The sequence below is a fragment of the Papaver somniferum genome, chromosome 5, assembly GCF_003573695.1.
Source record: "Papaver somniferum cultivar HN1 chromosome 5, ASM357369v1, whole genome shotgun sequence".
In the NCBI taxonomy this organism is placed as follows: domain Eukaryota; kingdom Viridiplantae; phylum Streptophyta; class Magnoliopsida; order Ranunculales; family Papaveraceae; genus Papaver; species Papaver somniferum.
The window spans coordinates 176,374,304-176,385,801 of NC_039362.1; the positions used below are offsets into that span (position 1 = coordinate 176,374,304).

General features: G+C 34.5%; 1 protein-coding gene across 5 annotated transcripts; it reads left to right on the forward strand.

The window, feature by feature from the left end:
- Positions 1-5,800: 5,800 nt before the first annotated feature.
- LOC113283760 (biogenesis of lysosome-related organelles complex 1 subunit 1-like) lies at positions 5,801-11,201 on the forward strand. 5 transcript variants are annotated; one of them, XR_003327616.1, is made up of 4 exons: positions 5,801-5,934; positions 6,030-6,235; positions 6,326-6,522; positions 8,542-9,646. XR_003327616.1 is itself a non-coding variant. In XM_026533118.1 (4 exons), exons 1-3 carry the CDS (start codon positions 5,814-5,816, stop codon positions 8,629-8,631), a joined length of 417 nt encoding a protein of 138 aa, XP_026388903.1. In that variant the 5' UTR covers positions 5,801-5,813; the 3' UTR covers position 8,632; positions 10,389-11,201. The 5 variants fall into 5 exon arrangements, 4 of the variants coding, with proteins under 4 accessions (XP_026388903.1, XP_026388902.1, XP_026388904.1 ...); XM_026533118.1 differs by lacking the exon at positions 6,326-6,522 and adding an exon at positions 10,389-11,201 and having other exon boundaries at positions 8,542-8,632; XM_026533117.1 differs by lacking the exon at positions 6,326-6,522 and having other exon boundaries at positions 8,542-8,632; positions 9,273-9,726.
- Positions 11,202-11,498: the final 297 nt, after the last annotated feature.

Below are 11,498 nucleotides of genomic sequence, written 5' to 3' on the forward strand. Positions count from 1 at the left end.
TTGTTGCTGTTGTAGTTCAATCCCCACAATGAATGGTACTTGACTACTTAACGGCCAAAATAGGTAGGGGCCGATAAGATACACGTTATATTTGGTGTAAGCATGTACATCCCTTGATGGATACCCTAATTACTTTTGAATGAGAAATTTCTAGGATTAAATGTGAGTTAACTCGAGAAATTAAATGGTCGGAAATACGCAATACATCAGAAGCGAGCAAGAGGCATGTTTTATCATTTTTGAAATCAATAGTGTTCAGACATTAACAAACTGAGCGAACCGCACATTAACAATATCGATCATTTGTGCAGGAAGGAAGGCATCAATGTATCCCTGTAAACGTCCATATGAAAATGATTGGACCTTGTCATCATGAGTTGAAATTTTGCCAATAACACGAAAGACTCTTGGTAAACATAAACTGGCGCTAAAATCAATTTGCTCATCAATCATCACTCAATTAAAGTTCATATATCTTGACTAGATAATCCATGACCACCATCATATTCATCGGACTCGTCTTAATCACTATATTACGAGGTCAATTATACAGTAGTTTCTTAGCTTTTTATATGCCAGATATATCATTATCCATTTCTATATCATCAGTACCACAACTTGCAAATTAATACTGTTAGTTCAATGCATTCAACAGGCGAAAAAACCCCACATGTTGAATAAGTATGCATACATGCACAGGGACAAGCAAATTAACGATGATCAAGCAAAATGAAATGCGCAACTAAACCCAAAGTTATCAACACATCGACCGTATTCAACACTAACAGCTTTTAAGTTTATCATCGTTAATCTAAACAAGTTGGTATGCCCTTTGATAGGAATGGATCATTAAATGTTTCGATAAGATCGATATGACATTGCTGTTTGTAAACTGTCATGCTGCAACATAACTACGTACCAAGAAATTCAACATTCAGACATGAAACGATATTGATTTGGCCTTTCCCATGGCATGAGGGCAAGGGAAATGAGAATGGGAAAAACATATTCCACATGGTTAATTAACCTAATCATGGCAAAAGCTCATTTCACATGGTTAATGAACCTAACATAGCCGACGATCGACTGACTGGTAAACAATATCCTAGCTAGCTAGCTAGTAAAGTGGCAGACTGGCAGTACTACAAGAATCCATAAGTTGATAACAGATAGATATTGATTTCATGTTCTCTCAAAAAAAAAAAAAAAGTTGATTTCATGATCTATCATGAAAATGAGAGCTCAAACCAAGTTGTTGGAACAAACAACTATTCTTAACATTAACAACAATGGGCGACTCTGTTTCGAACGTACAATTCTTGGACCCTCTTCTTATCTATCTTTATCAAAAGTTGCCCATACACATTATTGATGAAATATACTCCCTCCGTTCTTTTTTAATAGGCCAGTTTTGTTTTTAACGAAATTTAAGGAAATTAAGAGAACTAATCATTCAAAGTGGTCCTCATGACACTTGTTAATAAAAGAAGTGAAGTGAAATGGTTCCCATGACACTTGTTAGCAAAAGAAGTAAAGTGAAGTGGTCCACATGACATTGTCATCAAAAGAAGTTAAGAGAAAAGTGGTCCCAAAAAATTAAAATAACATTTGACTTTCCCAAATAAGAAACTGGCCTATTTTTTTGAAACTTTTATTTATAGAAACTGGCCTATTAAAAAAGAACGTAGGGAGTATTAAATGTCAAGACACCATAGTGAACCAACAACCAAAAATGTACTTGGACAAGATATCCCGTTGGATGCTAAAACTGTTGTTTCAAAGATATTTTAATGAAATAAAATCTGTTTTTTTCCAAGATTGTATTTCGAGTGATAAATGATAAATATATATCTACAAAGATTTGAATCACCTACGTATCATTCCCAGAACATAAGAGTTTATATGAGTGGGTACCAAGATTAGCCATGGCGTACCATTCCATATAGGAAAAGCAGATCCTAACCGATCCCCGAGACTGTGTGGAAAAAAATAATATTATTTCTCTAGGGTTTATAATTCTTTCTTTGATTGGGGTATATCCAAATTAATTAAGATATATGTCCATTTTAATTCCATCCAAGGTATTGTGTTAAGGGGCGTCTAAAAAATGTTAAAAGACCAAATTGTCCTTACTATTTTCATCCAAATTTAAACCCCGCCGACTAAAACTAAAACCTAAAACTTATGAAAACGAGCTTCAAAATCTATTTAAAACTCTATATGATGAAATCACAAAAAAAAAATAAAAAAAATCAAAAAATCAAAAATAAGTAAATTAAAATGAAACAAAAAGTACATACGGGGTTTGAAATTGGGTATGATTTTGTACCCAATCTCAAACCCTTTATTCCACATTTTTATCGAACGTCGGTAGAGTATTTTTTATCGACCCTGCCGACTAATACATGATTCCACAACGCTGGTAGTGTATTTTTTTGTCGACCTTGCCGACTAATAATGATTCCATAACGCCGGCAGGGTATTTTTTGTCGACCTTGGCGACTAATACTAGTCGCCAGCTTCCTAGGTTGAATATCGTGAAGACTTTTCATCTCTGAAATTAACATTTACAGTGTCGTCGCGGTATTCATCCTTATACCTTGTCGACTATAGTTTAGTCGACAGGTTATGAAATTAATACCTTGCCGACTAATCATGCATTTCTAAAAACCTTTCTCTGTATGTGAGACAATGTCAAAAATCTTATAGTCGGCATGGTATTCTTTTGTCGACCTTGGCGACTTTTCATACTTTCAGAATTGAAAATGTTGATTCCTTCTGTAATTTTGGGTATGAAATCACTCAACAACTTTGCAATCCCCTTTGTAGAAGTGTTTGGCTAGTATGCTTTCATTTCCGTTATAAAAAAAATTAAAAAAAAAAAATCCTCAAAAATCATAACACATAATCCATGAGTTCAATCCAAATAATACCTAATTGGGAATTCTAATTCAACTAATTAACTAATTAAATTAATTAACCTAAACACATTACTAGTGTTAATTAAGCAAGGATAGATTAGGCATTTTGAAAATATATGGTTAAGGGGTGTCCTCTTTTACTTCAAAATAACCCAGATTTTGTCTCATTAGGGATACCCAATTAATCTGGTATACTGCAATCAAGCCAGGTTATAATGACTTTAGGATTTTGTTTTGCCCCTCTGTTGTTAGATCAAGTATGATCAAAGGGTACCGATCTCTATCAAGAGAAGAAATATTGGATACTGTAAAATTTGTTGTCGAGTTACCTTATACGCGTTTAATAGAGGTTCGTAATTTTTCGAAATTGAAATGTTATACTCCTATATGGGTTCGTTAGCCAAGATTATTAGATTGCAATACCATTATAGTGCTAGATTGCTGATATATACTTGAGTGTTGGTGTTTCTTGCAATCTGTCTCAAAATTTCATGATAATTTTTTTTGCTTCTTGGGATCTTGTACTTGTTTTTCCAGTGTAGTTATAAATGTCAGGCAATTTTGGATGAAGCTAACCTCGGGGAATTAGATATTGTTTTAGGTTTTCATTTGAACTAGCAATTGCCGATGACGACATTAATTAAAAATATTCATGCCGAAAATCCTGAAAAATCATGCTGGGTTGAACTGTCGTCATTGAAAAACCATGCTGGATGCTACTGTAAAATACTTCCCAACTAATACTGGGATCCCCTAATTGTTCATTCTTTCGGTTTGTTAATAATTAAAAAGTAAACGGAGTAGCAGACCTGTTGGGAAAAAGATAATCCTTTTAAAAAATTCTCTGTCTTGGGAGGAACAAATGCCCGACTTTTCATCCTAACAAAGGTTTTGATGTAATTTTACCTATACATAACATTTTGTAGCCGATATTATTGTAATACAATGGTGAAGTAAATGAAAGAACAGACTTGTTGGAAAAATAATAGTATTGTTTTAAAAAATTCCTAGTCTTAGGAAGAATAAATGCCTGCTTTTCTTATACGTGGCTTTCATTTGATGCTAACAAAGTTTTTGATGTAATTTTTTACCAATAAATAATATTTATAATCGATATCATTGTATTATAATAGTAAAGTTATTGGGTGACGGTACAAGTAACCTGATTTTGGAATTATGAATGAGTTTGTATAATCTTATCAATATCCTAATCTTAAGGGAATATGGGCATCCATATTATAGTAGAGATTATATCATACTATAATAAAATGGTTCTTGAAGTAGAGCATCCTTTTTGCTTCATCTTCACATCTTATTTATTTATTTATTTCAGCAAATATAAAAAACATATTGAAAACTTAGATGTAAAGAAAGAAGTAAGGAAGAGCTCAAAAAACATACAAACCCAGCAACACGATTAAACCAAGCTGAAAACCCACAACAAACAAACCCAAAGCTGAAGACCTACTTCAAGAACCATTTTTAGGAGATTACGCAAAAATGGTGGAGGACTACTTTGTGATAGGAATGTCTACCCTATACTAATAAGGGGTGTCCTAAAGTATGGAAATGACTAACCTACCCTTCACCTATATATAATCACCTTCTCCCAACACCACCACCACCTATATATATATAACCACCTCTACCCATCACCACCGCCGCTCACCACCACCAACCACCACCTACCACCACCGACCACCTCAAATCGCCACCACCGCCATCTCTATATATAGCTTAATTTAAATCATTAATAAAACAAAATCAAAATTATAACAAACCCATTACTTTTCATTCGTTTTCCTTTGAAAAAATGAGAAGTTATCATCAAAATGAGTTGAAAATGGAAGTTGCAGATAAAAGTTCGGCTAGGAATTATCTGAAAAACTTTGTCGAACTAGCCGAACCCAACTTTAATGGAGGTTTTTTCTTTCAGAGAAAAGTTCGGTTACGTCGCAATTTTTTTCTCCTAACCGAACTTTTTTCTGAAAACCTATATATTGAGTTCGGTTACGTCGCAAATTTTTTCATTTTATTTTCCCAGCCGAACTTTTAGTTCGGTTACGTCGCAATTTTTTTCTCCTAACCGAACTTTTCTCTGAAAGAAAAAACTCCATTAAAACTGAGTTCGGCTACCTGTGTTTTTAGAAACATTAACCGAACTACACTTGTAGAATGAGTTCGGCTATCTGTTCTTCAAATGTTGTAACCGAACTTTGTTAACGAAACCGAAATCAATTTGTAAATTGTTCATTTTTAGGAATGTTTTGGCCAATTCAAGCACCATTAACTAAATTTGAAGTATCCGTGAGCACCCAAAACATCATACTCTTGTTGTGCCTCTTAAAAAAAAGATCTAAATTTTTTTCTTCCAAAACCCTCATCTTCATCTTCTTCTTCTCCCTCTCTATAATTCTTTTTTTTGAAAAAAAATTAAATTATTAATTTAATCTCACTAATCATTAATTAACTCACTAATCATTACACTAATATAATTATCAAGGACAAGTTTGGTATTAGAAGAAAAGTTAGATAAAGGATGACTCATTATTACTTCTAATATCCACCCAAAAAAATGGAAAGTAGTCCCCAACATTTTTGAGTAATCCCCAAAAAAACCGTTCTACTTCAAACAAACCAAAAGACTCAATGACCAAAGTAATATGGCAGTGCATCTCATCTGCACCAAATTCTTTGACATATAAAAAAAAATAAGAAATAAAAAAAAATCCATTAATCTGTGTGATCCAAAAATCTGAAAGTTAGATGTCAAGTGATCAGGCCTGGAGCGTACGGCCCAATAAGGTAAATGTGCTCACAAACTTCCAAGGCCCAAAAATTAATGAGTCAGTTCTCTACTTCTTCTTCAGTACAACAGAAAATATCTTTAAAATGGAGAAAGAAAAACTCATCAAATCTTCAGAAACCATCGGAGGTGGAGGCTTAGAATCTTCATTAACACAACTTATCCATGATCATAACCTCACCACCATCAAAACCCGTGAACAAGCAGGTAAATTTGTTGATTTTTTTTCTCTAATTTTTGGGTATTTTTTTCTCAATCAAGAACCCTAGAAAACATTTTTTTTTAATTCTTTTTGATTTTAGATAAGGCAAAGAAGGAAGCATTGAAGGGTGCAATTCGAGTTTCAGATTTGTTAGTTGAAACTGTGAATGGTGGAGTACAGGAAACATATGTAAATCAGAAACGAATTGAGAATGAAATTAGGGCATTAACAGCTTCAACAATAAGGTTTACCAAACAAACTGATCAGTGGCTTTCGGATTCTCATTCTATCAATTCTTCTTTAAAGGTAACACTAAGTATCAAATTTCTGGAAATTATTTTCAGTTTTTATTGTCAATTGCTTAATTTGATTGGTGAATATTTTGTATTTCAATAGTGTTTGGATGCGTAACACCTCGTAAATTGATTTGCATTGAGACTCATTACTGTGGTTTGTGATGAATATTGCAATCGTGGTAGTATGTCATGGGTGGAGGAGTCGAAAATGCAATTTTCTAGCCTGTTTTTGCACCAGTGCTACGCAAAACGAAGAGTGAGATTAAGCGCGTATGAGCACATCCAACTTTTCCAGTCGTACGTTCCCTGTGTCTTCGGGATTGTTTACTCTTGTTTGCTTAGTGTTGTTTAAGAGGCTGGTACAGACGACGTCAATATCTTTGCCAAAACAAACTAGTGACCATGATACAAGCTCGTTAATATCCTATTTGTTACGGCACCGTGTTGTTTTAGAGGAAGGTGCAAACACGATCTATGTGGGGTTATTTCTACACGTCTTGCTTAATCAATTTAACGACCATGATACAAGCCCACCATTTGACATTGTTTATTTCTAATCTACCCATCTTTGGTGTTTTCTCTAGTGTTGGCTTTAGATGTGTGTGTGTGTTTGTTTGATTCTTATTGAGTATTGTATATCAACAGTGTTTGCATGCTTAACAACCTGAAACCCTTTAAAACCATTGATAGTTTGATACCCATTTCTATGATACGTATGAATAATGTAATCATGGTGCAGTCGAGTGCTACTATGAAAAGAAACTGGTTAGTCTCATAGCAAGCCTATAGAGGACTGGAAATGCCCAGTTTGAACAATGGCATAATGTTTCTCATGCTATTAATTCTGCCTTAAAGGTAACACTGAGTATAAAATTTCCGATTTTTTTTTCTTTCAAATTTTTGTTCTGAATCGGCGAAATTTGATTGGCATAATGAACATATGAAGTTCGATCTACTGATTACTTTGTATGTCGATAGCGTTTGAATACGTACCTGTTACTGTGATTTGTGATGAATATATAGTAAATCATGTACATTTTAGCCTGTATGGAGGAGGATAAATGCAATCTTTTAGCCCGTTTTGCACCAGCTCTAGAAAAAACATAGAGAAGCGAGATCAAAACGTACTGGTGCAACCCACTTTGCCAGTCGTATGTACCCTGTGTCTTTGTGATGAAGTGCCCCTGCATCACTTTGGATTGTATCGTTTTGTTTGCATAGTGTTGATTAAGAGGCTGGTACAAAGAACGTTTAGTGTGAAATTGTTCCTTACACGTCTTTGCCTAAATAACCTACTATGATGCAACATCATCAATATCCAAATTGTTACCCCAAATTAGCAACCATGATCTCACTATTTTAGATTGTATATTTATATTCTACTTGTCTTTTGGGTTTTCTCTAATTTTGGCTTTTCGTATGTTATTTATTGATCTGGTTTTTTAATTCTGCTTCTCATTCTATTAATTCTGCCTTAAAGGTACACACATTATCAAAAAATTGTGTTTCTTTTTTTTTTCTTTTTTCTTTATCTTAATTGCTTTAGTGTGATTGTATAATGAACATGTGAAGTTTGATTCATATTGTGTATTGTATATCATTAGCGTTTGGATACTTAACAACCTGAAACCCTTGAGAAACCATCGATACGGCAATCCCCATTTCTGTTAGTTGTATGAATACTGTAATCCTGGTGCATTTGTGGTGCTACTATGACAAGAAACTGGTTAGTCTCATAGCGAGTCTATCGAGGACTCGTGCTCTGTTTGAACCGGCACTAGACTATCAAGGAATGATATTATTCAAATGCGACCCTGGTTGCCCTACCTTGTGTTTTTGGGATTGTATCCTCTTGTTTGCCTACCGTTGGTTGGGGGTTCGGTGCAAACATGGTGAGATTGGATAGTCCTACACTTCTTACTGTTAGTAAGTGGGAATGATGTGTGCTTAGTAGTTTTCGGACTATGAGACCACTTCTCCACTTTTTTTTCATCTTTATGCTACTTTGAAGTCCATAGCTTAAGTAGAGCACACCATGCTAGCTACCTGCAGCCACATAGGGTCTCGATTCTATGTAAGTGAATCTGCGAAGTTTGTAGCCAAACAAGTAGAGTGTTCAAACACCCAAGCATCTTAATATTGTATAATATGACCTTCACTAAGAGTCGATGCTTGTTAAAATATGATACAAACTCGTCATTTTACGTGGTACGCTACTCAGTTTTAGGTTTCTCCCCAAAATATTGGCGTGTTTCTTCAATTTGGTTATTTTCTTTGTATAAACTGACATGCTTTATGTTTTATTCTCATGTACAGGAGATTGGGGACTTTGAAAACTGGATGAGGACCATGGATTACGACTGCAAAATCATAAATGCAGCAATCCGCAACATATACAAGCCATAAAGTAAACATCCTTCTGCAAAACTTGTATACTCTTTCTTTTAACAGTTCAAAAATGTCCGGTGAATGAATTTCAGAACATACTTCTATTTACAACCTGATTAACAACAAAAAAAAAGAAGAGAATGAACAAGACTAAAATTTTGTGTCATCTGACAGCAGATGCAACAGTATGGGCCCAATTTCTAAGATGAAATTTCATTTCAATTTCACTGTTTAATTTAGGAACTTGCCAATTGATTAATAGCAGCTCTTCTTCCTTTCTTTTGTTATCTAGCACAGCCCAAGCTTCAGACAAGTAAGGTCTTGCAGACTTGTTATTATTATTATTCTCACCTCTGCCTAATTTGCCTTCTTCTTCTTGTGCTTTCCTAATCTCTGTAAACCGGGAATTATTGAAACCAAACTTGAATTCTTATCTTCTTCAGAAAATACAAAACCCAAATCCATGAACCCTTTTAATTTTTCAAACTCAAGGTCTGATAGACTTTTATTGCTCTTCATCTCGTTCAATCTTTTACCCTTGAGCATCAATTTATTTGAAGCTTCTCTAGTTTCAGCTGCTGCTGATGATGAAGTTTCTGTTCTTCGTCTTCTGAAGCTTCTTTTCCTGAATTGATTGTTTGTAATTGCTGTGGTCTTAGAACTGAATCAGGTGATGAAAAAGAACAAGTAAAACTTGTCAATTCTTCACTCACTGATCGAAGAAGAGATGATTGGATTCGTGTAATCTCTGGTTTGAATGAAAGTAAAGATGGTGTGATGATTGATATATCGTTGTAAAACCAATTAGAATCAAAGAGATTCAATAATTGTTCCTGATCCATTTTTTTGTTGGGAAGTAATGATGAAACCCTGTAATATGTACATGTAGTTGACCTAAAGAAACAACCTCAGAGATTCTACTGGATATTGCTAGAAATACCTACTCTGAATATTATTAAGTAAGTAGATAGAACACGTTTAAATTAAGAATTCCATTCTATTAGTTAACTTCCTCGTGAAACTTGTTGAGAAAGTTGTTTATTCATGTAAATCTGTTGTTTGACATGTATACACGTTAGTAGTTGTGGTTGATATGCAAGGGGTTTGGATTAACCACGGGATAAACACGAAATATCGTGGGGGGCACTTCAATGGCAACGTTAGTAGTTGTGGTTGATATGCAAGGGGTTTGGATTAACCACGGGATAAACACGAAATATCGTGGGGGGCACTTCAATGGCAACGTTGAATTGTCAATGATGATATATGTACACTGCGAGTTAATCTTTTTAAATAGTAATTTCAAGTAATTAACTTTCTTATTTGACCATGCTGAGTGCTATTTCCGTAGTGGTAGTATTGTAAAATTTGGATAATTGATTATTTCGCTAAAATAGCAAAGTTTTCTGGTCACAACTATGCTTGCATAAGCTAAAATTACTACTATTATTGTTGAACAAATCAAACATGAAGGAAATTTTGAGTTTGGAGATGCATGAAGGAATAGGATCTGTCATGATACTATGAGACGAAACGTTGAGTATCAGGCTTGTGCCGGCCTACCGTTTTTGGTACCTCTAGTGTCTGTGTTCCTCTAGTTCTGTAGACTCATAAGAGTCCGTACTTGTTGAAGTATGATACAAATCTCGCAACGGTGCATCCTATGCTACTCGTTTTTTGTTTTTTCTCCAAATACGGACATGTTTCTTTGAATTGGTTTTGGTGGATTTCTTTGTATAGATTAGACATGCTTTACATTTGATTCTGATGTACAGGGGATTGGAGACTTAGAAAACTGGATTACGATGATTGCAAAATCATAAATGCAGCAATCCGCAAAATATATAAGCGTGAAGAGAACATCCTTCGGTGTAACTTTTATACTCTTCTTTCCATGAGTTCATTTTTATCCAGAACTAGTTATCACTTGGTGATTTATCAATGCGGCAATCGGTGCAACATATACAAAGCATGAAAAAGACAATCAGTTATCCTGAACCAGTTATCACAACTTGATATTTGTTTTCGGTTCCTTCCATTTTCAGTTTTCTTAAAAACAGTTTAGAGATTTTGTAGTTTTAACAATATCTGTAAATCCCCATTGCTATTTTCTGCATGTGTACATTAAAATGATGAATGGAACTTAGTAGTATATTTCAGGATACGAATTTTAATCCAACCTAATATCCTCCAATAATCTTACATTAAGAACTTCAGCAGTATTTTCAGCTACGAATTAAAAGGACTTGTTGTAACTCGCTCACACATTACAAAAAAGATCTTCATTGTATAAGAAGTATTCTAGACTAGTGGAAATAAAAAAACATATTTCTCGTAATATAGAAAACCACAATTACATCTTGAATGATAAGAATTTCTCCAATTCATTCCTGGTCTTTCTTACATTATGATTACTCCTGCTGTTACTAATACCCGAAAACCATTCCATCAATATGATAACAATTGACCACAAAAACCCAGATTTGTTCATCGGAATGAAGACATGCAAAAACTAGAAGGCGATTTTGCTTATACAGAAATGAATCTAAAAATGATGTGGGGAAATTGGAATGGCGTTATAGTTTTGATTTGAGAGGAAAAATCATTGTGTAGTTGTTGTTGATGGACATTTGTTTCCACGGATGATAATGGATCATGAAGAAGAAGATAAACATGAGAGCAGATCTGTTTTGCGTGCTGCGGCTGTTGGTTTTTAAGCTCCGGGTTAGGGTTCCCTTTGCTTTCACTGCATAGATGATGGAACGGAGGAGGAGGATAAAATTTGTGGAGGAAAACTATTCTACTTATAAGATTGAAAGAAACATCTAACCCGTTCATTTTAGGGTTTTCACTATTTTGATTTGACGGCTCACACTTATGATATG